Source organism: Miscanthus floridulus, chromosome 19 (assembly GCF_019320115.1).
Source record: "Miscanthus floridulus cultivar M001 chromosome 19, ASM1932011v1, whole genome shotgun sequence".
Lineage (NCBI taxonomy): Eukaryota > Viridiplantae > Streptophyta > Magnoliopsida > Poales > Poaceae > Miscanthus > Miscanthus floridulus.
In genome coordinates, this window is record NC_089598.1 from 92986496 (window position 1) to 93011816 (window position 25321).

The 25321-nt window shown below is 42.9% G+C and overlaps 3 protein-coding genes across 8 annotated transcripts; all 3 read right to left on the reverse strand.

The window, feature by feature from the left end:
- Positions 1 to 333: 333 nt before the first annotated feature.
- LOC136529350 (uncharacterized) lies at positions 334 to 1840 on the reverse strand. The gene is made up of 2 exons (XM_066522424.1): positions 1520 to 1840; positions 334 to 848 (listed from the first exon to the last, which is right to left on the reverse strand). Exons 1-2 carry the CDS (start codon positions 1605 to 1607, stop codon positions 628 to 630), a joined length of 309 nt encoding a protein of 102 aa, XP_066378521.1. The 5' UTR covers positions 1608 to 1840; the 3' UTR covers positions 334 to 627.
- Positions 1841 to 3281: 1441 nt separating this feature from the next.
- LOC136529536 (nuclear intron maturase 3, mitochondrial-like) lies at positions 3282 to 10384 on the reverse strand. Of its 3 annotated transcripts, none has more exons than XM_066522616.1 (3): positions 7919 to 10384; positions 4217 to 4646; positions 3282 to 3754 (listed from the first exon to the last, which is right to left on the reverse strand). In XM_066522616.1, exon 1 carries the CDS (start codon positions 10381 to 10383, stop codon positions 8155 to 8157), a length of 2229 nt encoding a protein of 742 aa, XP_066378713.1. In that variant the 5' UTR covers position 10384; the 3' UTR covers positions 3282 to 3754; positions 4217 to 4646; positions 7919 to 8154. The 3 variants fall into 3 exon arrangements, with proteins under 3 accessions (XP_066378713.1, XP_066378714.1, XP_066378712.1); XM_066522617.1 differs by lacking the exon at positions 3282 to 3754 and having other exon boundaries at positions 3895 to 4646; positions 7919 to 7976; positions 8098 to 10384; XM_066522615.1 differs by lacking the exon at positions 3282 to 3754 and having other exon boundaries at positions 3895 to 4646.
- A 190-nt stretch (positions 10385 to 10574) lies between these two features.
- Positions 10575 to 23510, reverse strand: LOC136529535 (villin-3-like). Of its 4 annotated transcripts, XR_010777349.1 has the most exons (25): positions 22997 to 23146; positions 21600 to 21721; positions 21164 to 21263; positions 20741 to 20809; positions 20407 to 20649; positions 20143 to 20320; positions 19920 to 20052; positions 19643 to 19805; positions 18877 to 19024; positions 18611 to 18711; positions 17331 to 17486; positions 16826 to 16894; positions 16672 to 16740; positions 16426 to 16563; positions 16168 to 16296; positions 15376 to 15523; positions 15229 to 15239; positions 15008 to 15148; positions 14781 to 14906; positions 14625 to 14690; positions 13564 to 13885; positions 13249 to 13478; positions 12991 to 13173; positions 10836 to 11025; positions 10575 to 10710 (listed from the first exon to the last, which is right to left on the reverse strand). XR_010777349.1 is itself a non-coding variant. In XM_066522614.1 (23 exons), the coding sequence occupies exons 2-23, from the start codon at positions 21653 to 21655 to the stop codon at positions 13060 to 13062; spliced, it is 2910 nt and encodes a 969-aa protein (XP_066378711.1). In that variant the 5' UTR covers positions 21656 to 21721; positions 23181 to 23510; the 3' UTR covers positions 12736 to 13059. The 4 variants fall into 4 exon arrangements, 2 of the variants coding, with proteins under 2 accessions (XP_066378711.1, XP_066378710.1); XR_010777348.1 differs by lacking the exons at positions 10575 to 10710; positions 10836 to 11025 and adding an exon at positions 12736 to 12780; XM_066522614.1 differs by lacking the exons at positions 10575 to 10710; positions 10836 to 11025; positions 22997 to 23146 and adding an exon at positions 23181 to 23510 and having other exon boundaries at positions 12736 to 13173.
- Between the last annotated feature and the right edge of the window lie 1811 nt (positions 23511 to 25321).

Sequence of the window (25321 nt, forward strand, 5' to 3'; positions counted from 1 at the left end):
CATGCCAAATATTAGCCATTTGGTTGTCAAAAAAAATTTTAGTACCCCTATATAGTTTGAATACCCAGCCCTCAAATCCTGGGCCCGCCGCTGCGCCGCGGCTTGTGCCTGGGTTTGTGGCCTTCGCAGAATCAGGCCGTGGGCACTGGCCACTTCCACACTCAGCCATGTTTGGAGATATAAAAAAAACATGTTTGGAGATGGAGCGCAGCACAGAATTCAGATCACTGACGCAATCTGATCGCTCTTCAGAAAGCAATGCATCCAAATAACGCTACAGCTCCTACCAGGAAGAGCAACGAATGCACCAGCCCTTCATACGAAGAACAAAGACACACGAAAGATGAATAATTCAGACTGTTAAGCAGCGCACCAAACTCTTACAATCTCAAGTTCAGAACTTCATATCAGAATGAAGCACCAGATGGCACAAACCATATATGCTTATAGGATATAGGAGTAGCTTGCAAGAACGCGTTGTCCCCAACTGTACAACAGGCAGGCCCTTATACTACACACAACCCTTTCAGTTCAAGCTTTGAGTCTCGCAATCTTGGTAGGCTTCGCTGGGGGAGGTCAGAGGTGGATAACGACGTGACATCATGATTAGGACGATGTCCTACTCGCTCATGGGAAACCAGGCTCTGGTAATAACATTCCGTGTGATGCTGCTGTCGTGTGCCATCTCACCGCGCGGTGGCGGTGGCGCGGGGCGACCGGACTGGCCAGAACGGCCGCTTCCGCGGCGGCAACGGCCTCCTTCTCCGAGCTCAGCATGTTCCACATCACCTGCACGTCCTGGTACCCGCAGGTCTGCACGTCCTGGTGAAGGCTCAGGATGCCACACTCTGCATTGGTCCAATTCGGAAACATGGGGAGGAAAAGATTAATTACTGCTTACTTTTTTACTACTCAATTAAAATTTCAGTTAAAGCAGCAGATTCCGGTGAGTGAAGATAAAGATCAAATGATGAACCACGAGAATCACAAGGATCGCAAAGGAGATTGGGTGGTCCAAGGCCTAATTGTCTGCATATCCCCACTCCCAACGGGCGGTTGCAAGCAAGAAAGATAGCGTGTCATGAATCTTGGTGTGCAGGGACCATTACCCATCGCTAAATGATTTGTTTGTTTCTTGTGATCTTTTCTTTTTCTCCTTTGTCGTTTCAAGAAAGGAGGTAAAGCCTGTGTTCTACTGCAGTGAAACAATGCTAGCAATATGCCTAGATCTGCCGACATTGCAAACAGTTTTGTGTTCCTCGTCAAAAAGAATCGTCACTTCAACATACAGCAATTCGACGAAACGAGCTCCAATTTTTTATGGCATTGTGCGAATCCTAAATGTGCGTGGTTAGTAGCTGGCGTTCGCGCAGGAGATTCATGCCATGAACTACTCCTTGACTGCCGCTCCTGCTCTAAGCTTTTGCTCTCGAACGAACACGATTACGCTGCCGACTGCCGTGCAGAGCAGAGGTACTGAGGAGGAGCTAGAAGTAGAGAGCACGGTCTGCTTACTTACCGCCCTTGCGGACGCGCGCGCGCGCGGCGGCGACGGCGAGCCAGGCGCGGCACACGGGCGCGACCACCCTCGCGCGCCACCACGCCATGACGCGAGTCCCGATCTGCTGCTGCTGTCGCCGCCTGCCTGCCGGCTGCCGCGCGTCACCGCTGCCGCCGGACCCGCCGACGCACGGCTCGGCTGGCCGCCGGGGCCGACCGCCCAGCCTTGCCGTGGTTGAGGCCTGCCGTCGCAGGCTCGCGAGGAGCCTGCCGCTAACCGATCTCTCCCAGAGAGAGAGAGTACTCCCTTGCCCCGCCTGCCAGTAGAGCGTTTTATGGGTTCGTCTTCCTAAAGCCTGGCTTACATTTTAAGTCAGGGCAGCATAAGGAGTCTTTGGTTTAGTTATTTTTAGTAACTCTAGAGTTATTAGAAAGGACGAAAGTCCTTTTAGTAGTTTTTAATTATAGTGTTTGGTTAAAAATTATTAAAATGACTAAAAGCTACTAAATTTAGTAGCTACTAGGCGAACCAAACAGGCCCTAAGACATGCTCAGCAATGCAACTTTAGGTTGTTTGGTTGGTCTTGGCTATGATGATAGACTCACCTTGCATAAGAATGGAGGTGAACTTGCCACCATTCACCAGCAGCAGCACCATGTCCGACGAGCAATGAATCCACACAATCTCCACCGCGACCATGCCAGTCGCCTCCGATGGCCGTCCGGCGCGAGCCTCACATCATCAAGCTTCACGGTTCCAACCCACCCCTCCTCGGCCGGGGGCCGCGCCGGGGGCTGTCCCTGCGCCCTTGCGCGATGAGGGCCTCCTCATGAAGCACCTGCGCGCTGCCCCCTCGAGCGCCTCCGCTGCGCACCCCGCCTTCGCCCTCATCGTTGGTTGGGGTTGTTTCCGTCGCCGCCTCCAGGGCGCGCGCCGAGCGAGAGGGGTGAGGTGCGCATCCTCGCCGACCAGGCGGCGCACATCGACCGGCTCTAGGTGCGCGCCCTCATCAACCGACTCTAGGGCCTACGGGAGAAGCTCGCACACAAGTGCAGCGGAGGCAGGGTACGCGGGAACCGACGGAGGCGGGGCCGATGGGATGCGGTGAAGGCGTGGGTCCAGCCGAATTCAACGGAGGCATGGGGAGACGTGAGCAGGGACAGCGGCGCAGCACGAGAGCGAGGAGGGAAGAGAGCAGAGGAAGGGAGTCCCCGGCGCAGGGGCAAGGGCAGGGACGACGGCGCAGCACAAGACCGAGGAGGGAGGTGAGCGGAGGACGGGATGCGCTAGCCAAGGTGGCTAGTGGGAAACGACTTGGCGATCCGTTTTCAGGAAGTCTGGCTAAGTGGTCCTCCTTGACTTAGCTAAGCCTGGCTACGTGCCCAAACCAGACAACCAAACATCTCGTGACTGGCCTACTAGAACCTGGCTAGAGGTTAGCCGGGTAACCAAAAAACCCTTGTATGGCTTGGAATTTACAAGTTTCCTCTAACCATTTGTGGCCTTCGGGTTTGGCACATTGTTGAGTGTATAACTGGACCTACTCTATTTTGTAGCAGTGTGTTTCACATGACTCTTTCCAAAGCAATCTGCAAGTTTTCTTGACTCCCTGTTGTTTATGTTCACACTGTATTTTTGTTATTGGGTGATAAAAAGTTTCGTATTTCATTCTGGCAAGGATCCTCTAGGTGGCTGGCAGGCGTTACGACTAAGGCTAGTTTCCACGTGACCTGTAGCTGCCAAAACACGATATAGCACAAACCGAAGCCCACTCTTTTGGCGTAAAATGTTGCAAAAGTGCTCTACGCGTGTATACGAAACGTCAAACCCATGTGTCCATGCAAGACTAGAGGACTGTGGATTCAGTTTCACATCCAGTTCAAAAGAAAAGGAAAGGCCCGTCTACAAAACTCAACCGATAAGAAACCGCGGCAACAGCGACGTTTTCGTCCTGCCATTTCGTAGCTCCAGTTGTGATTTGGCAACAGGAAAGTGGAAAGGCGTGACATGTTTCTTGGTTGTTGGGAGGTCTTCCGGGGGCTTCGGATGGATGGATGAGCTCAGGCAGTCAGGCTGTACCGCGCGTGGGGGCATGCGACGAGCTTCACGTGCTCCACCCGGATCGTCCCGGGTGTTCATGGGATGCCCTTCGTTCGAAGCCGCCTTTGGCAAGTGGGGGCTTTCTTTTATTCGTCTTCCGAAGCCCACGGTGTGAAACGTCGCGCGCCCCCACAGTTTCTCTGGGCTCGCAGCCTTTCATCAGCAGCAGAAGTGTCAAAATCAAAAGAGACCTGTTCACTTGGTCGTAAATAATTCTAAATATATTTTTTTCTCACACTAAACCAATCAGCAGAAATAATCTATCGTTTCAGCCCCGGCCGAACAGCCTGAAAACTGCAGATGCGTGCCGTGCAGGGCCGATAGACAGACCAGCGTGTACAGTCAGCGACTGGCTGTGGAAAGAACAAGGCAAACCGGACAAGGATAAAGATTCGATATGCCACGTACTAGAATCTACAGTATTTTTCGCTTGAACTTATCAGCTAGCTTATTAGCTAAAATCTACGGTATTTTTCTTTTACAACAAATCAGCTTCAGCCGACTTATCAACTAACTTTAATACCAGCGAACATGCCATAGTATATGTGCTGCAATGGCAATGTGAAAATATGTAAATTTAGAACTCAATTATTGCGGGAGTGTATGCAAATGTACCTTTTTTTTCACACTGCCTGTGAACAGTTGACTTCCATAGTACAGTACTACAGTTGAAGAATGGATGGGGTTTCTCCGTTTCTGGAACTGGGGTGCTGCTGTTCATGCCCATACCGATGCTGCCACTGGCAGCATGCACAGGCGGACGACCCACGAAGCAAAGCTTAGCGTATCCGATGTGAAGATGGCATGCCAGAATTGGGGCCATCAATTATTGCCCATATTATTGGTAACTGGTAATTGTCCAAATTAGCAATCTTTGCTGCTGATGAAGTGGTCTCCACCTTGTAGTCAGAACGTGCATACATACGGCGGCTCAGAGTTGCTGTGGATTTGAAGTGACGACGCGCACTACGGCAACCACCAGATTTCCCCGCTGTCCTCGTGGACGGCACGGGGAACTGTCACCCTGGTGGACCACCAAGGTGCCCTGCACATAAGATAGCAATCATGTAATCTTGGCTGCTGCCTAGAGGCACAAATGAATATGCTGTTCTGAATTCCATGGACCCGATCATCTTTCTCATGTGTCTAAAAAGAGGAGTATCAGAAGTCTCTTAGAGGGGCAGTATATCCTGTTGCTGATCGATGATACAGCACTACGAACAAAAACAGTCCGTTTAGGTGCCACATGCAGGACACGGCACATTGCATATGAGCATATGGCAGTTAGCAACTTCTGCCACGTGATAATGGAGTGCACTTGGAAAGCTACAAGAAGAGCACATGATAGTGTAGACAAGAGAAATCATCGCAATAACTTCAGTTCAGCATACAAACCCACGGCCATGTGAGAGAAGCAGGAGCCACTTGACTATGGATTACGGCAGTTGGGCATGATGCATCTTCACTATAAAAATAAGCTCAGTTGGTATCATAGGATTCCTTATGATATTAAAAGTTCAAAACTAACAAGTGCACAAGTGATTATTGGCTCATATTTATCCTATGCATGAGCTGTACGGCAATCTCATGCACTAACTAAAACCTGCTCACCACCTAGAATACCAGATACACTATTCAACCATAATTTGGATGCCTTTTATATGCAGTATTTCTATTGAAAAATTCCATTCAATGCTTATCCAAAATTCAGAAAATGACAATGTCAAGAAGTTCTAGGCTACATAATCAGTCAAGGAGACAAGCAGGCAGGCCCTGCTGCATGAATAATTTCAACATGATTGAAAAGTTGATAATGGGAACATTCAATCCAAAAGTGAAGATGGCAAGTTTCTTTCGAACTACATACTAGTGTGATCTTCATACTGCTAAGATCAAACTGCTTGGTGCTGATGTACTCCCTCCGTTCAAAATCGCTTTGACTTTTTTGGTTCATCCATTTTGCTATGTATCTATACATATTATTATATCTTGATACATAGCAAAATGGATGTACCAAAAAAGTCAAAGCGACTTATAATTTGGAACGGAGGGAGTAGGTATCAATTTCAAAGGTGATCCATTATACAGATAACAGAAACAAAAAGTACCTAGCTGCCCATCATACTCGCTGCTATGATACTTAGCAATTGGTAAGTCAACCAGGCATATAGAGATAGACCATGCAGTTGCGAATAAGATATTTCTAGACGATTGAAGTTGTCTGGGAAGCAAGTCCATTGCAATAATAAACTTCAGAGCCCTATTGCTAACAGTAGAAGCAAAAGAAATATCTACAATAATATAGGTTACCAGAATTTTAAATGCATCAACAATCTCATTAAAATGAAAAAATGCATATTGCCGTATTATAGGAAAGCTGAACAAAAAATTCTTAGAAGACTAAGGTGCTGTTTGGTTCGAACATTTATGGACGTGAACCGATTACAATGTAAGCTGATCGCGGTACTTTATGTTTGTTTCACAACCAACGGGATCTGGTAGTAGGGTAATCGATCCACGCTTCAGTGCGCCGATTACGTCGAATTGATCGGCCAACCATTCCATTCCCGTCCGTGCTATTACCATTGCCGAACCAAACATTTCACGTAATAAACTATTCCCTTCCCATTCCAGCAGTGAAAGGTTCCATTTACGTTACCGTTACCTTTTTTCAACCAAACAGTACCTAAATGGATTTCTGATTTCAAATTACCCTCTCTAAGGCGGGGAGTCGCCAAACATGAGGGACACCAAATGCTGCTACAACATTTTTTCTTAAAAATATAATATTCTTGCATCGAGCTATGTTACTGTAAATCTTTTTCCTACAGTGACTGTAATGCCAAGAGCAATAATGGAAAGTAAAGACACCAACTAATAAAAGTATAGAACTAACCTTCTAATGCTTGACCATTACTATGTCCAAAAGTACATAGATTGGCACAATGGAAACTACATTACTAGTTCTGATATTCAAAACACTTTCATCATATCAGTCCTATTGTAATTTTACTAATAGACATTAAAACGAAGCTACAAAACTAATGGTAAAAAAAATCATTGTTGCAACCTTGTGAAATACTTCCTTTGTCTGTGAAATGTAAGGCACATTTTGTTTCGTTAGGACAAGATATCGGCGATTACTCCAATAATGTAATTTTCGAAATACAAACTTTTAATCATAAATAAGTACTTCTGAATACGAATCTAATGACAACAATTTTGTATAAAAAGAGTAATAGATTACTCCCTCTGTTCGGAAAAGAACGCAATTCTAGTATAGTACTAAGTCAAACCATCTTGAGTTTGACCAAGTTTATACAAAAAGATGTTAATACTTGTAATATCAAATAAGTACCATTAGATTCATCATGGAATATATTTTCATAATACACCTACATATATATTGCTAATCTTTTCTATAAACCTGATCAAAGTTTAGATAGTTTAACTAGAGACAGAAGTATAATTGCATCCTTATCCAGACAGGGGTAGTCAGTAGTAGTAGAGTACTTGTTGGTCAAAGTGTTATCCTAACAATACAAACTATACATTACATTTGCAGACTGAGGGAGTAAGAAACATCAAATAAAAAATAACGGAGAGTGCCTAATGAAGTTTTGACGTGTTTCCTCAAAGCAGGGTTAAAAACTGAATTTTAAAACTTCATGGGAAACCAATTAAGGAAACATGACTTTACCAACTACTCCATCCATTCCAAAATGTAGGCCGCTTTAGACTTTGGTTTGTCCTAAGTCAAACTTCTGTAATATTGACCAAGTTTATACAAAAATACACTCTATAACATCAGATTAGTTTCATCAAATCTACCATGAATATGTCTTGACAGTGCATTTATTTTTCTTAGAGAAAGATGGTCCCAGCTTCATAGGAAGCTAGTAAGAGTGTGTTACAAGAATGCTGGTGTTACCAGCACACATTACAGCACAAGATGCTCATTTACTTTGTATTGTAGATGCTGATATATTTTCCTACACAACTGGTCAAAGTTAGAGAGGTTTGACTTAAGACAAAACTAAAACGACCTACATTTTAGCGCATAAAGAGATTCAGAAGGCATCCGGTTTTTTACAGTTAACAAGTATTTGATTCATAAGTAAGCAACAGAATTGACTAATACTAATACTAAACGAAATGATTTAGAAGCGAAGACGAAACAACAAAGGAAGAATAGGATACTTGGTATATCACTAAATTTCATTTGCTTTTGAAACATATATAAATAATTTAAGAACGAACAGAGGAATTTAAGTCACCCATTTGGAATATATGTACGCAGTCAAATGGAAGAATTACCTGAGCTGAGTATTATTGATACCATGATATGTACATAGTTTGCTTCAAGTCCCACACACTGCATGAAGTCTTCAATTAGTAATGATCTGATGCCTAGAAGGCTTTTCAGAACCCTATGTGTGCTTCTTCTACACGCACGATGAAGAATTAAGTAAAAAGAAGTAATATCCAATCACGACCTGCAATACTGCATGACCTATGATCTGCAAGAAATATTGCGCAAATACACCTTTTTCTCATTCCACATCAACAAATTGAGTACAGTCAATATCTTGAAGAGTGATCTTGCCAAGAAAGAGATCATTTGCATGCATAGAGCACAAGGGGAGACATTTCTTGTTCAGACTCTCATGAATAGCACCTAATCCGTGGACCCATTTCTTTTCATTCAACGGATCAATATTTAGGCGATTTTGCAGCAAACGTATTCTGTACAGCACAGTTTCTGTTTTTGCACAAAAATGGGCTAGGCATGGATAGGAGGTGCCATCAACTGCTAATCTCACCAATATCATCGTCAAGGCACCATCCACAGGCTTTGGGTCAGACAAGTTTTTATCACCCATCATTTTGATCTCACGTTCTGTTGGGAAGTACACTTCTGCCATTCCATCATCATTTGCTACCTTTAAATCCTTTGTGAAATGGCTAATTGCTTGCCTCTTTGTGCACTCATGCTTCTCTGCTAGTGTCAAGAAGCAGGAGAACCTCAAGTGGTAAGTGACAACAGTCTTGACCATCTTGAAGTTACGGCAACAGCAGAAGAAATCTAACCACCTCCTCCCGACGCCAGCATACCATTTGATGATATCCACATCATCCAAACAGAGAAGTAGCTTAATTGGCCGTGGCCGGCCCATGGAATTTGTGAATCCAGTAAGCTTTACCGCCTTCCTTACAAGATCTATCGGCACATTGGCCCTCATCTTAAGCTCTGTCAAGTCCTCAACAGTCCTCTTCTCATATTGTTTCTCTTCTTCCTCCTCAGCTAGCCTCTCCTCTTCTTCTGTCATGTCATGACTTCTCATCGGCATCAAAAAACTGTCAACTGTCTCTTGAAATTTATCATATGAGTCCACCAAGGCAGGTGGCAATTGATCTCTCACCCTATTCAATGACAAGAAGTCACCTGACGTAAGCAATCGGTGCCAATATTGGCAATGCTCACGTGATTCGAAGTATTGTGCTACTGTCTCCTCTGCCCAGTCCCTGAAAACTTGCTGCACCTCTTTCTCAATCCGGAAATCAAATTCAAACTCCTCACCCCTCCTCATCCTCTTGAACAAGTGGTTCAGTATCTTCAAGCCGAGCTTTTTCCGCCTCGTCTCCCGTGCATTTTTCAGCTCCTGTGCCTTTTCAGCCTTCATCTTCAGATACTTCTTCCTTGCCCTCTTCGCTTTCTCTGACATGGGTGGGTGCAAGACTGACGGTGGCACAGCTTGGAATTCTATCCCCAGGAACTCAATCTTTTCTGATACAGCACTGTGGATTGAGCTCCCCAACCTGTCCACCTTCACCTCCAAATCCCTCTCCAAGGCTGCAATTATCCTGTCCCTGATCTCAATTGTGAGCATCTTCGACCCAGACGTCACAACCAGAATATCATCTAGATACCGAACCGCATACACTCTCACAGGTGTATGCCGAACCCTGTCATCCTTCATTCTAGGATGCTTTTTGTGTACTTCCTCACGGATGGCCATTATCTCTCCATCCACAATATTGAAGAATATGTTCACTAGCGTGCCAGTGAGCTCTGATTCCTGTGGCAGCCCGCGTCCGAGCTCGCAGCCACCAAGCTCAAACGCGACAGCATCAGAGAGGAACAGCTCGTTCAGGAACTCCAGGAACCCAGGATCATCGACCTTACTGGAGATGGCACCGAGCAAACGGCGAACGTGGCGAGGGGCGAAGGGCTGGCGCGGGATGGCGACGCGGAAGAACCAGGACGCGCTGGGAATGGACTTGAGGTATCGGACGGCTGCGTGGCGGCCGCGGTAAGCGAAGGTGGCCGCACGCGGGGCGAACACGGCGTCGAGGACGGAGGCGGCGCAGCGGAAAGCGAGGCGGAGCGGGAGCGTGGGGACGGGGAGCGGCTGGCCCTTGAGACGGGACGGGAGGAGGAGGCGGAGGTGGGATGATGGGGAGGAGAACGCGGCGGCAGCGGCGGCAATGGTGATTGGTGGGGGTTGGGGCGGGGTGGGGAGGGATGGGTGCGCGCGGCGGCTTAGGTGGAGCGCGGAGGAGAGGAGGACGGAGGGGTGCGAAAGGAGGGGGAGGAGGGAATGGAAGCGGTGGGTGGAGGCAGAGTAGTGACAGCGGCGGAGGAGTAGCTCGAGGTCCGCGGCCGAGAGCGGCGGCGCATCGGGTGGAGTAGGAGCGGGAACGGGAGCGTTGGAGAGCGCGCGGGATGTGGGGAGGATGAAGCATCGGCACACGCGGGTGTGGGCGAGGCGGTGGAGCATGAGCGGCGGGGAGATGGAGAAGGTGGACGGGCTGCTCGGCTGCGGCGGCCGGGCGGGAGGAAGGCAGATGTTTCAGTCGCCGATCGCCGCTCGACGGGGAGGAGAGGAGGGGCCGTGGCGCGCGATTTGGGCTGAGCAGTGAGAACGGGCCGACGCGCGTGTCCATTTGCTTAAGCCGGCGAGACGAGCTGACAGACGGAAGCCCATGACCTTATAGCATCTTCAACAAACCAAGGGCCTGTTTGGTTGATTTTTTTTTTTCCTGTTTGGTTGAGTTTTCACCATCTGATTCTTAACTCTAGCTTCTTCATTTTTAATCTTAGACAACTAATCGATACAATTAAAAAGAATAACTCATAAGATATAGTTCATATTTTTTATAGTTAAAAAAATAAAAAAAACTGCAACAAAAAATTAGGCACCAGAAATATAAGAGAAATGTTATCTCTTACAAGACGAAAGTTGCACCATGAGATCTAGCATTTTATCTTGCCACGTGTTCAGCTATTACAAGGCCACGTTCACAAGGCGCCACTCCAAGGCGCACGCAAAGGCCGGGAGGGAGCCTGCTCTGCCTTTGTTCCTTTCCTTATTAGCTTGAATGACGTCATCTGATGGTAAGCTTACAATACGGCCGTTTTCCTTCAGGAAAATAAATTTAATAATACATTAGAAATACACATATACTAGCAATAAACCTCGCAAGTCATCACCAGATCTGTGGTATGGTACGCTGGCTAAAAGTGTCACCTAAAATAGCTTATATTATACGAGAGTGCAAAAAAATAATTTATTTCTATAAAGAGTATTTTTTTGTGACTTATATTTCTATAAAGAGTAGAACTAACCGAAAAATGATGAAACTAGTATAGTAATATTATTACTGATTAGTCAATACAATTCAAAGATGACAATATATATTTTCCATTTTCCAAAAAAAAAGGTTTGCTTTGCCTCTACGACTACGGGTATGCTCTGCTCTGCTCAAAATGTCAATCTGCTCTGCTCAAAATGTCAATAATTCATCATCTTCATCTTGATGTCATTTCGATGAACAACATCAACAGGATAACGATATAACATCGAATCAACAGATTTTTTCATTAGCTTCTCCCACTTGACATGAGCAAGTATAGCTCTTGACTCAAAATCAATAGGATCCTCTAAAAAACATTAACAAATAGACGTCCTAATTCTACAGCAAATATAGGGAGCCTCAAACCAAATGAACAATACAAGTTTTGTACCTGTTAAAATTATTTTTTATTGAAACAAACATATTACATAAGCTGGACCTTACATGTATTAGCACTACCATAATTTTCTTGGTTTTTTTTTTTTTGAGAAATACCATAATTTTCTTGGTAAAGCCATATATTTAAAAAAAACACGAATGTCGGTATATACAGGGAAAATCATGGAGAAGCGCGGCAACGCCTCGCACAGTTTTCTAGTTAGGCACGGGAACCTGATGAACCTTGCGGCTATTACTGTCGTTTAGACGTTAACCACATGTCCACGCCCATCGCCCATCTCCCTATGGCTGCGGGGCCACCGGGTACGTAAACGAAACAGCTAGCTTCCGGCGCTTCAAATGAAAACTTACTCCCATCGCCCATCTCCCGGCTGAGGGGGAGGAGCAGAAGATGAACGATGTAATCATGTAACCATCCAATCTGCGGTGCCATCTCTTTAGACACCATTGAGACCTGTCAACTTTTTTCATTTCGACTCACAGTTAATTGCACTAAAATATGTCGCCAAGAACGTGTGCTCTGGCCTTGTTCGCTGAAAAAACCGAAACACTGTTCCGGCTGAAAAAAAAACAAGCTGAAAAGTACGAATTATAAGACAAGCGAACAGGGCCAGAGCACGCGTTCTTGGCGACATATTTTAGTGCAATTAACTGTGAGTTTGCTGGCATTTGCTAGAGAAATCAACTCGGTTTTAAGCCTGGAAATTCCAGCATGCCAAGTAAACTCTCCAGGATGGCAACCAACGCAACAACCAAGTACAGCTTGAACATCAAAATAAGCAAGGTAATCATGAGAGACAATAAGTATCTGGAAAAAATTACAAGCATGATCTGTTATCACGGAAACAAACAGGAAGTACAAAACAACAGCCCCCAGAAATAACATTTTACAAACTCTTTTGTACAGCATGATCTGTTGTCTAAATTACATCATATATATATATATATATATATATATATATATATATATATATATATATATATATATATATATATATCCCTTATTATCCCGGGACTCTACTTTTTTAAAAAAATAGAACAAATATGGCTTCACAGGGGAAAAAAGGGTTCGCAAGCTCACAAACAAACCTGTGATCTTGGGTAGGAAAGAATCGGAGTGACCGGATCACCAATGCAGTGATCTGGCACAAGTCATCGCACATGCAAATTGTCAGTGAAGAACACAAATCTGGAGCATGAGCAGCTAAAAACTCACTGGACTTGCTCCTCCAAAACCCACCGAGGGTCCCTTGACCCTGGTAGGCTACACTTACAATGACATTATGACTCTTACCACTTCTGAATTAACTATGAGAGATTGCGAGTGCCTGTGCCTGAAAAAATGGTTTTACCTTTGAAAACAGTGTCATTGTGTTTTGACTTAGCAAAGCTAAGCGCAGTCTGTTTGACAGTAGCAGGTTTCAGAACAGCTGGAGGGCAATCTTGAGCCTGTTCTGCTTCCACTTTGGTAGCTTCCCAAATGCCTCCTTTGTCATCCCAAACTTTTCTCTGAACTCCGACGAAGACAGATATGTCTACAATGTGCCAGTATTGTAGTTTTAGGGCTTGAGTCAGTTAGGCAATGGTGCTGTAAGGGCAGAAAGATTTACCTCTCGCTTGGTAACATCAATGTCTGTGGGGGGATTGGTGGAAGATGTCCTCAAGCGGTCATATGGGTATATAGGAAGCCCTGCTTGACCCTCTGCCTGACTCTCTTTTACATCTTCCTCTACTGTAGGAGTTGCAATTTGACTGTCCTTTGTAGGGTTAATTTCCTTGGCGTTCGTCTCTAGTTTAGGTTTGCTCGCTTCAATTTGGGGCTTGCTTGCATCAGGGCTCGCTTGACACCAAAAGAAGATAGAAGGTAAGAGAAACCAAGCTTGAAATGTAAAATGCCACTATCCTTTTTAGGGATGCTAGCATACCTTTTATTGACTTTGGTATTAGAGTTGCTTTAGGTCGCTCAAAAGTAGAAGAAATTGCAGCGATTGAAGCTGTCCTTGGAGGTGGCTTCGAAGAATCAGGAGATACAGGCTTCGGAAGTTGTTTCCTAACAACTGGTGGAGGAGTTGATAGGTTTCGGGCATTTGGGTTCTCGAAGTTAGCAGCCAATGCATTGAAAGCAGGCGACCTTCCTCTGACTCTTACACGATCAGGACTGAATGACATACTTCTGGAACGTTGAGATTTATCAGGTACACTAGACCTTCCAGTGTGTGTTGATGTTGTTGGCCTTCTTTTTGGTTTCTACAAATATTATAATCATGGATTAGCCTAATTCTAGGAAAAACAGCATTAGGAAACTGAGCTAAACACAGTGAATGCATGTGCTACCAGCTACTTCCAATTTGTTGTTTTGTACGTTCTTGCATGTATGTTCTTGCAAGTTGCAAAACACAAGATATCAAGAAATGCTAAAATTTGAGATCTGACTAGTGATACTTAGCCTTTCATTATTATGAGTTCAACAACAACGTAAATAACTAGCCAAAAGTATCTGGTGAAAATGCACCATTGGTTGCATAGAGTCATGTGGTAAACACCAATAAATGAATGTGCCAAAATACAATGCTACCATAACTCACACATATACAGTACTGCATTTTGTAACAAATTTTATTTTTCTTTATTTCACTTCATTTTTAGTTGACTTAGGACATGTTGATCCAGTCAGCCACGCGTATGGTCCCAACTGCCTGACAAGATACTCCCTCAATCCCAAAAGGATGCAATTCTAGAATAGTGCTCAGTCAAACTGTCTTAAGTTTGACTAAATTTATACAAAAAGGTATTAATGCTTAGCATACTAAATAGGTATCATTTGATTTGTCATGGAATATATTTTCATAATATACCTATTTGGAGTCTTAAATGTTGTTACTATTGTTCCATAAACTCAATCAAATTTAAGTCAGGGTAAAACCTATGATTGCATCCTTCCTGGGACGGAGGTAGTAATTGTCATTATTGGATACAGAAATCTTACATCTGCTCTTGGTTTTACTCCATCCTTCACTATAGATAGCCTCCTTTCAAATGAGTTACCATGCATCTGAAACAACTCACAAGGCAAAAACATGAGTTTAGCACGTGATATTTGCACAAACTCCAAAGCCACTATAATCCAGAAGGGAGTGCTTACTGCTGATTTTGCTGAATCCCAACTGAAGAACCTGGTGAAATATTGGGGTTCACTTCCTTCAGTGATGACATAAAGTGGTGTTTCTCGTGATACATTCTCCATTAGAATGTCAAGTTCTAGAAATTTCTGCCACAAAGCATGGTTTCACAATCCACTTTAAATTTTGAAAAAAAAAAGCTTCTCGTTTATAGCACTCTATACAAAGAAAATATGAATGTATCATATACCTCTCCAATGTTCAAAGCTTGTGCTCGTATTTTTGTGTCCACACGTTGTCCAACCCATACAAAGACACATGAGTGACAATCCAAAATAAATATATCCTCCGTCATCAAATCATCTTGAGTGAAGTTGAATATTTCTCTGACCTACAAAACCAGTTCACCAGCATTAATTATTCAGCACACTATTTTCATGACAAACAATATATAAACTTCAGCATACGCACCTTAAGCACCCCTTCTCACCCAAAGTATGCCCACGGGAAAAAAATAAAAAAGAGGAAATCAGATAAGGTGCACAATGAATTATAAAGACCAATTAAGATATTAAGATAATGAATAAATGCAGTGGGAAACTTTCAAATTTGTCTTACCCTTTATAAATGTACAAGCAAATAAATGAGGGTCACTTTCTTGATCCCTCACAATCTTCTGGCTGCCATACTCAGACTTGACTCCAAGTAACTTCCAAAACTGATCATATTCAGATCCTTCTTTGAGCATTCTGGATTGCAAATTTGGCTGCATATATAGTGGATAGAAGAATGGAAAGGTTCAGTGTTGTAGTAGTTTATATGATGATAGAGCAGTGAGCAGCGCAACCAGGACAGAAACATGCTCAGGTAAAGTATAAATATAAAGTTACACAGAAGCAATCAACAAGCCAACATGCAAGTTGGGAAGATATGATCAGGAAGCATATATGTTGTCATAATACAACTAGACAAGCAATGAACTGATTTACTGCCATACAATGACTATGTTGATTTAGTAATAACATGATGTACACATGACAGGAAATTAGAATAAGTAAATAATATTGTATGATGTTGATGGTGTGCAAATAAGTTTCGAAGATAACGTTGTACAACATATTAGTAGAAAATATATAAATGGCTGTAGTGATTATTAAGTCATCATAAATGCAGTAACTAGCAATCTACTACATAACTAATTTTGAGAAAATCTTTAGCTTAGATGCTTGACTAGTCATTACACACTGGTTGCCATCAATCTAGAAATAACAGAAAAAAGAAACACAACTAAGGCCTAAATTATCATGTGGATAATGAGTTCATTGAAGTGCAGCGGCAACATAGCAGAATGTTCATTTGAATGGTCAACCATGCCAACATGAAATAATCACTAAAAAACACTCCTCAAACCTTGATCACATCTAGCTGCCTCTCAGCAAGCTCTTGGTCCATTGATGAGCTTAGATTACCGATCCATGTAAATACTGTATCTCCATCATGCAGTATATAACAATAAGAAGAGTTCAGCGATGATGCTGCCTGGTAATAAGAATCATAGCATTGTCATAACTTTTGCAATGTGGTAGAAACATAACCCACTAAGATAACAAGGCCATAACACAACCATAATGCCTTGTTTGGAGAAGACAATAATAAAAAATAAAGTACCGTGTCAACTTGAATAGCTTGCATATTCTCTGGCCCTGAGCCCTGAACTCGAAAAAGTGCAACCCCGTTTTCTGAATAGGTATCATCTTCAATGCCATTTTCCGAGACAAATTTCTTATACCCAGTACTTGTACCTCCCTGTATTTAGTGAACAAAGTAAAATACACATATGCAACAATCATATTACCGCTGTAAGGAGAAAGAATTCACAGAAGCTTATTCACATGAATTTGGTTAAAGAACAACCTTGTATATAACCAAGTTTTGAAATATTGGGAAAAATTCAATGGGTTCCTTTCCTTCATAGACGCGAACCTGTGATGACCAAAGAAAATGAGGTTAGGATAGTTAACCAAGATTTACAAAAAATCTTTTAAGATAAGACTGGAAGAATATTAACCAGAACAGCCTGGAATTTTAAAGACTCAATCATCTTGTCAGCTAGTGAAATGGCTGCACTTCTTTCCTCCTGTTTATATATGGAAAAAGCAACAACATGGTTAAGTAATCCAACTCGATAGCATTTAACAAAGAAACAAAAGTGTTCAGAAGGCCATAACTGAATGCTCCTCGGAAATAGTGATTAATCTAGAAATGTTGGTAGTGTAAGCAACATAGAATCAGTTCCTAGACTAGAAGTTGGATGCTTTGATACTCGTAAGATCATCTTCTATAATACAAAGTGGTATGGTCTCACTAATTTTGATTTTTAAGAATATGCAAGGCTCAATCTTTCTTTTAATGATTCAGCTTAGAACAGCATATGCATTTCCACTTTCTCACAGAACACAAAGCACATTGTTAATAAAAGACATGCACTAAATAATGAGACGTTGCGTAAGTTTCATGGCAATGTATCAATCATATGTGCAATACAGCAAATGGAAAATGCATTAAACAGTTACCTGGACACTCTTCTTCCCAAACCAGGTACCAATAAGGCATTCATCTCCATTGTCTCCAGGGTAGGTGTATTGAAAGATATAGCAGTCTCCACTGTAAAACTTGCATTGCTCAGAGAACGAAAGGAAAGTCTTATCACTGCCATTCACGCGCCAAACCTGTAAGATATCGGCTACCTGAGATTATGTAGATCTAAATGACACTTTAGTTTCTTTTTTCTCGAACACGCAGGAGAACTGCATATCTTCCCAGTGTGCTGCATATTACTTTGTATCGGCTGCCTCTTGGGTTTCTACCCAGTGTGCTGCCTAGGGACTCCAGGCATGTTGCCTGGGACTTCCCCCCTCTTAACTCTCTAGCTTAGCCTCTCTCTATATATATATGTAACCGAACTCCTCTTCATATTATCAAGAGAAATATAGAAGCATGTTTATGATCTATTATTTATATTAAGAAGAAAAAGGGGCAAGACCCTTACAACACACACCCTTGTTTCTGAGATTACATATCTGCCCTTCTGTTACAACGAACACGACCATGACACAATTAGAATACCTACTGGTTCACTGCCAGCCCTAGGGCAAGAAGGAAAGAAATGCACTGGGCCCCTGCTAAGCTCCAGTAAAACATTTCCTCAAAGGTGAGCAGCAAAGCTCCAGAAAAATGGCACTTTAGTGTTATGGTAGGAAAGTCTTAAGTGAATGTGTTATGTGGCTGCTAGGATTGAGAGGGAGAGGCGGCGTCGGGTGGGCTACAGTACCCGCGGTGCTACAGTAACAGGGTACTGTTCACGCCCGTGATTGTGGCGGCTGGGGCTGCGAGGGAGGCCGGGGGCCTTGCCCACGCCCGAGCAAGAGAGAAGGGATTTCCTTCTTAATTCTTGCTTGATTAGATTAATACATCTTCTCTCCTTATATAGAGAGGTTTCCTTGACTCCCAAGCAAGGCTTACTTGACCCTTAAGCAAGCGACCCTTATCTCTAATTAACCCTAACACTAGCGGGTTATACTTATACCAGCCCAGGCCCAATAGGCTTATGACGTACTCTAACAGAATGAGTGCATGAATGGTAAGAGCAACACTGCACCCCCCCCCCCCCACCCTCCCCCAACACGCCCACCCACGCCAAAAAAAAAAAACACAAATGTAACAGGCTGTTATATAGCAGTACAATCCTACTATCAGTTGTATTATGTCACAAGCTCAATAAATGATAAATCAATAGCTACAACTGATTGTGGTCTGGTTGCAATATCTTTTCTAAGAAAGGAAGTTCACTGACCTGTAAATTGCCAGTGCAATCAATCTGAGGTTCAGGCTCTTGCTTTACAGGAGCAGCTTTTGCTGGACCCTTAAAATTAAATCCTTGTCGCTTAAGAAGAGCTACAGTAGGAAATTTAGTTATAAAGAATTAGTTGTGGCAAATAAAATACAACAACAACAACATGCCTTTCAATCCCAAGCAAGTTGGGGTAGGCTAGAGTTGAAACCCACCAAGAGCCCCAAGTCAAATAAAATGAAAATAAAAATTGTGGCTCAGATGATAACCTGCCACTTTTCCTCTGCTTTCATCCGACACAACTGCATCAGCTTTCTTGGGCCATTTATCAAACTTTGATTTGAATGTAATAGTCTCAAATCCTTCCATGAGACGAATAATATGACATTTTGGCCGGTTTCCTTCACGTAGTAATTCCTGCAGAAGTAAGAATGTGTTTCTGTATGTTTAGAGAAAGAAATAGGCCAAATATTGTCTAAAATATGTGGCAAATTGGAAAATGAGAAAAACTGGAACGCCAAGGCATCTTCTCAGATAATGGAATTTAACTAATATTGGGGTTAGTAGTCTGCAACACCAGGGATATCTTAAACTTGATGAAAACCCATATTGTGGATCATGCTGATTTGCTGAACTACCCGCCAAGTAAAGTTGAATTGGTCAAAAGGCCTTCTCTTGCACATAAACTTTAACTTACGTCAAACATGGCACTACTATAATATAGTCAATACTCGCTATAGGAACTCTTTATTATTGATGCGGGTGGGCCCAAACTCTTTTATAGGCAATTTCTAGTTTTATGCCTAAGCTTCCCATGCTTGTCAACATTGGCTGCAAAATTTCTTAGCAAATATACATCTGTGGTTGCCACATTGGTGATGGACCTTAGCTCTATTACATCTGTGGTTGACCTCTCATAGGCCTCCTTTTTTCCCTATATCTGCCTAACTTGTGAACTTTGTAGTGGCTGGTTCACATAAAGTGGAGCATTATCATAGCCACTAAATCAAGATTGCAGAAGCAAGACAATGTTACCTCAGCAGCCGAGCCTCCTCGTTTCCTTTCTTCAAGAGTTGTTTCTCTACCCATCCAGACATAAATTTCAGAACCACAGTCTAGTAGGTAACATTTTGTTGAATCTAATAGCTCTCTTTTCAGAATTTCGCAATCAATAGGAGCTGATTGGCCCTTATTGACACTGGTAAAAAAAATTGAAAAAAACATTTCAGCAATAGACATGCTATAGCATAACCATGAAAGATATAATTCATTCAAAAAGAATCGCAATGTTTTGTCCCTTGTGATATATTACCAAAGCAATTTTGTAGTGGAAGTAGAATCTTTCCCGTTGATTTCAGAAAATGTCTTTCTTGGTAAAGGAGCAAATCCGCCAAAGAGACCCCAGAATTCACCAGCATCAGCGTCTGCCATCAACTTTCCATCCTCTGTTTGAAAGACTCAATTATAATTCTGAAAGAATACTGGACCTTGTCCATTTAAGCTTGTATAAACCCTTTTGGCCAAAATTAACTTACCAACTGCCGCTACTTCACATTTCCCATCATGGTTGGTATCTTTAAGATGTTGCACAACCTCAAGTGCTTTAGCCCTCTCCTGAATACTTGAATTTGATCCATTGAATTGGAATATCTTAGATTTTGTATCTAAAATAAATATGTCATCATGGTTGAGTGATGCTCGTGCAAAAGGAACCTGTTGAAGAGGGGGAAAAAATTGGAATGTGGTATCCGTACTAGGAAGCTATGAATGTACAGGGACCAATTGACAACGAAATTCACCTCTTTAACATGAACAGTATGCTTTCCTCTGCAGACAAATAATCGTGTTTTATGCTCCCGCTCATTTACTTCAGCATGCCTGAAGCCAGATGCAACACCACCTTCCTCTGGTATAATACACGGCTTAAAGTACGAAAGAAATTTCTCAGTCTCATTTCCCTGTATTTCACGGTATTGGACAGCTCTTCCACCAAGAGCAGCATCGAGTCCCACAGTCTTGATTGCAGCTGTACCAGCTTCATCCTATTCATTAATAACAATGCAATTTGTAAATCTTCTTGTTCATTAGCTACATTGCAAGCAAATGAAATGAACTTAAAATGTGAAAGCAAACCTGACTGGTATCTTTGCCGAGCCAATAATGGATATCATGCCGAAAAGAACCATTCTTAAGGGCAGTTGTCTGTTCAAAGAACAAAATAACTAATTAATAACAATCAGGATTTCACTCCTGATCGATATGAATATGAGCATATAACTGTAATCTGAGTAACTGCACAATATAAACATTTTATTGTAGCATAAACAATATACTGAAATGATCAGTAGCATCAGAAACAACTAATCCCTTCTAGTATGAAGGATGCATGATTTGATAAGCATGTGAACTGGGGAAGTAAAGATGTAGTGATCTTTGGAGTAAAGATGTAAGCAATGGAAACAGTTGCACTCCTGACATCAGGCAGCTCACAACATTTTCTCCCATAGAACTAAATATAGGAATTGACACATTTACTATATGAGCAAAGCTGAGTACCTTCAGTACTATATAGGAATCTCCTGTGAAAAATTTCCCATACAACTCCTTGGGAATAGGAACAGCCTGTAACTTTTCAATCCGCCATATTTCCAATCCACTGATCGTTGTTAAGGATAGTACTACAGAGATGAATTAATAAGAATCATAGACAAACAGAATTGAATGTTAGCACTGCAGCACCATGCTAACCTAATGTCCCCACTTATTATCACAAAGGTTTACCGTGGACTCGCGGTTCATGAAATATAGTTTGTGGTCAACCCACAAGTTTTTTAAGGATTTTCTACTGGATACTATGGCAGCAGGGACTAATTCGAAATAATAATACGACTGTAATGAGAAAAATGATGGCACATGACATTCTTGGAACGAAACGACTGGCAGCGATAAATATAGATATTGTGACCAGTACAGACTAGAAACTGAAGGATACTCTTTTTGACCTGCACCTTGAAAAACAGGATCCACCTCCCTCATTGAAACAGCCATAGGACCCCTAGATTTTGTCGGACTAGTCTTTGGTGGTTTTTGCTTCAGGAGAGAAGAAAAGGTGTGCTGAAACAGGGAGGAAAAGAAAAGATGAATCCTCAAAGCAAGCCTGTATAAAAGCATTCTTAAACAAGAACATAAATACAGATCCTTTAAAAATATTTTGACATGGATAGTTAAAGTCCAAAGTGAGATGAATCACATGCGGATTTTTGGACAACACTGCATGCAAAAGTTTCCTATTCAAAGTGCCCACTGATAGAAACACAATGTCGCTTGTGAGTTTGCCCTTCATAAAGGCTGAGGACTTCCTTCTATGTCATTAAAATGTCTAGCAATTCCCAAGACCTCTGGTCTGCTCCTGTATAATGATTGCAGCTCGAACAACACCCAAGAAACATCCACAAACTAAAGGAGTTGGCATGACATAGAGCAAGCTAGCATCCTGATCACAGTATCATCCGGCTTCAACAATGTGACAGAAATTGCTTGCATCCAACTATGATGCAGAAAGTACTGAGCATAAGATTTGCAAATACCAGCTAATTCACTAAATTCCAGATAGAACATCACATCTTTTGTGTGCTCAAACTCCTATACCCACAGAATAGACAGGTGCTTGACATGTTTCCAGGATGTTATGGAACTGCTCAGTGAGCTCCCACCTTCCATTCCGATGAAGTACCAGCTGCCGAATTTGATCAGCCCATGTAACAGAAGGTTGAAAGCTAACCTGAGAAATGCGATGTTTCTTTGTGCAACTCCCGGCCAAAGTCCAATTGAGAAGACATGGCATCCTAGGTCCAACAAAACATCCATGTCCAGCTCACTCAATCCAAAACAAAATGGATGTGTGGGAACTTGCATGACTCATGCTCCAACACACAAAACTAACCGAACCTTGCTTCCAAAACAATCCAACTGGGTAGCCAAAACCAATGACTTCTGGAGCACGAATCAGCAAACAGAGCCATCAAGTGGCAGATGAACAGGCACAAATCGGACCAAATTCCGGCCAACCCAGATCCACCTCACGCCCAAAAAGAAAAAACAAAATCGCTCCCCTCATAAGACTAGTCTCCAGACAGCGGCTTAAACCATTACAGTGATGCAACGTCTGATCTAAATCGCACAAAATGGGCATTCCCATTCCAAATGCCAAACGGCCAGATCCCAATCCGCCATCCAGAAATCAACCAAGCAAAATTTCCCCACCACTACAACATGCTAAACCCCATAATTCATCCACGACCCACTAACAAATCCCAAAAACTCACAGAATTCCCACAGCCCAGATCCAACGCACCCAAGCCGGGCAGCCAAGCAGAGACCCCCGCGTACCTTGATCGCTGGCCCCGGCGCGGCCATGGTCAGACCTCCCAGATCGCCAGAAGCCGAAGCCCCGATCAGAGGACCAACTTAACCACCCCCGCCGCGGGCACCATTAAACAAATCCCCGGCCCTTCCCTCCCCACATCATTCCCTAAAAAAAATTGCTGAAATGGAGGATTCGGTCGCCACGCACCTGGGCCGGGGGCGGTGGCGGAGTCGAATCGTGGGGAGGACTAGCTAGCCAACGGGTTGCTGTCGCTGCTGCCGTTAGCGCGGGCTGGCGTTAGCCTTTTGCGGGGGCGAACGAACGAGGTGAAGCCTCCGGAGTAACTAATAATCCGTTAATCACCCGGTTAAACGGGACGGAGCGGAGAGAGGTTGTGTTGGGGAGGCGAATGATTGGAGGCGAAGGCGAGGCGTGGCGGGTGGCGTGCTCGCCACTATGGCGGAGGAGGACGAGGACGAGGAGGAGGAGGGAGAGGAAGACAGGACAGGCGAGGTGGTGGTGGAGGTGGAGCAGGTGTTTGGGAGTTTGCGCCATTTATATTTTGGATGGAATTCTTCGCTGCGCCGTTATTCTGTCGTGGCTCCTCGTTCTGACGAGCTGCCGAGCTGGGGAAAACGGCCGTCTGCAGGCGGGTGTTCGGAGAGACACGTCACGCGGGGTGTTGGTGTAAAAAATAAAATAAATTACAGAAGTAGAGAGTATTCCGTAAGACAAATTTATTAGACCTAACTAATCCATCATTAGCACATATTTACAGTAACACCACATTGTCAAATCATAGAATAATAGTTTTAAAAAATTCGTCTCGCAAATTAGTCTCAATCTATATATTTAGTTTCGTAATTAGTCTATATTTAATACTTCATGTATGTGTCTAAATATCTGATGCGATAGCAACTAAAGTTTAGGAGGTCCAACCAAACCCCCTGGGCCCTGATGCTAACGGCGTAGAGGACAACATGGGCCAACTAGATCTGCATAATTAGGGAGAAAAAGAAGGAGAAAGGGAGCTCGATAAAGCGAGAGACTGAAAGGTTGTTGAAAACGATAGGAGCAAAATGCTCGTCAAACTTTGAAGGTTCCAGCAGCCTGCTTCATATGATAAACAAAACAAGAAATGATGGATAATGTCGCCTTCAAGGAAATGAAAATTCACACACCGTTTGAAATTCATGCCATATTTGAACTCGGGGACAAGAATGGTTCAACTTATGCATTTTAATGCCAACTTAGATAGAGTACTATAAAGATTATCGGGTATATATACGAGTTAGTCTAAGTGTTGGAGCAGAGTTGTGGAGAAAAATACAAAATTATGAGGAAGCTTGGACTCCGGCTACAAAGAAGAAAAAAATTCACCGTGAAGTGGTTTGGATTATTTTGACCGTTAGACTAATGGTTATTAGGAAAAATACAAATTCACAAGGAAGTTTAGCTGTGAGTGACTCTACTTCTGAAAGAAAAAAAAAACTAAAACAAAGCAAAATTACACGCACACTAGGTGGCTACAAGGATACTCATCGCGTGCATTGGTTGATGGAAGCATACTCGGGTATACCGCATACTTGGGAAGTACGAGGGGACAAGGATGCTAATATGCTATGGTCATGTGTTGTTTCCGTGTTTGAGGCGCTTATACGCGAGACGCCGGAGAAAATCTCGTCGAACGCCTTGAGATTTTCGCGTAACTGAATAAGCTGGAAAATGAACTATGGAGGCCGAAATCGTAAATCGCAAGATTCGTGTTCGGCTTAGGCCGGGTTTAGTTTCCAAAATTTTTTAACCCAAACTATCACATCGAATCTTGCGGCACATACATGGAGTATTAAATATAGACGAAAAAAACTAATTGCACAGTTTGGTTGGAAATCACGAGACGAATGACTAATTAGTCCATGATTAGCCATAAGTGCTACAATAACTAACATGCTCTAATGATGGATTAATTAGGCTTAATAAATTTATCTCGCAGTTTCCAGGCGAGCTATGTAATTAGTTTTTTTATTAGTATCCGAAAACCCCTTCCGATATTCCCGAAACATCCGATGTGACATCCAAAAATTTTCATTTCGCGAACTAAACACAGCCTTACCACGGTCACGATTTTGTTGGTCATTGTTCCAAACAGGACCTATATGTATGATACCAACCGTTGTAGCAACTTGGAATAGCAAAGAGGTGACAATCACACAAGCGCAAAACCTATGCATTCATTAGCAGGATTTGAATATTAATCATACTTAAATTGCATTTTTGTACGACCCCACCACCATGCTAAGAGAATCTTCATTAGCTCCTAATTTACCCTCGTATGAACACCATTGGTT

Bases quoted from the DNA above. Each gene is read 5' to 3' on its own strand.
- LOC136529350 (XM_066522424.1), bottom strand. From the start codon at position 1,607: ATGGCGTGGTGGCGCGCGAGGGTGGTCGCGCCCGTGTGCCGCGCCTGG. The intron at 849-1,519 runs GTAAGTAAGCAG...GGACCAATGCAG, and splicing joins CGCGCGCGTCCGCAAGGGCG to AGTGTGGCATCCTGAGCCTT.
- LOC136529535 (XM_066522613.1), bottom strand. From the start codon at position 23,023: ATGGCCGCGCCGGGGCCAGCGATCAAG. The intron at 14,907-15,007 runs GTATATGATACA...GCTTTGTGGCAG, and splicing joins AAGCTTTGAACATTGGAGAG to AAATTTCTAGAACTTGACAT. The intron at 13,886-14,624 runs GTAAGATTTCTG...TAATATTTGTAG, and splicing joins GAGTAAAACCAAGAGCAGAT to AAACCAAAAAGAAGGCCAAC.
- LOC136529536 (XM_066522616.1), bottom strand. From the start codon at position 10,383: ATGCTCCACCGCCTCGCCCACACCCGCGTGTGCCGATGCTTCATCCTC.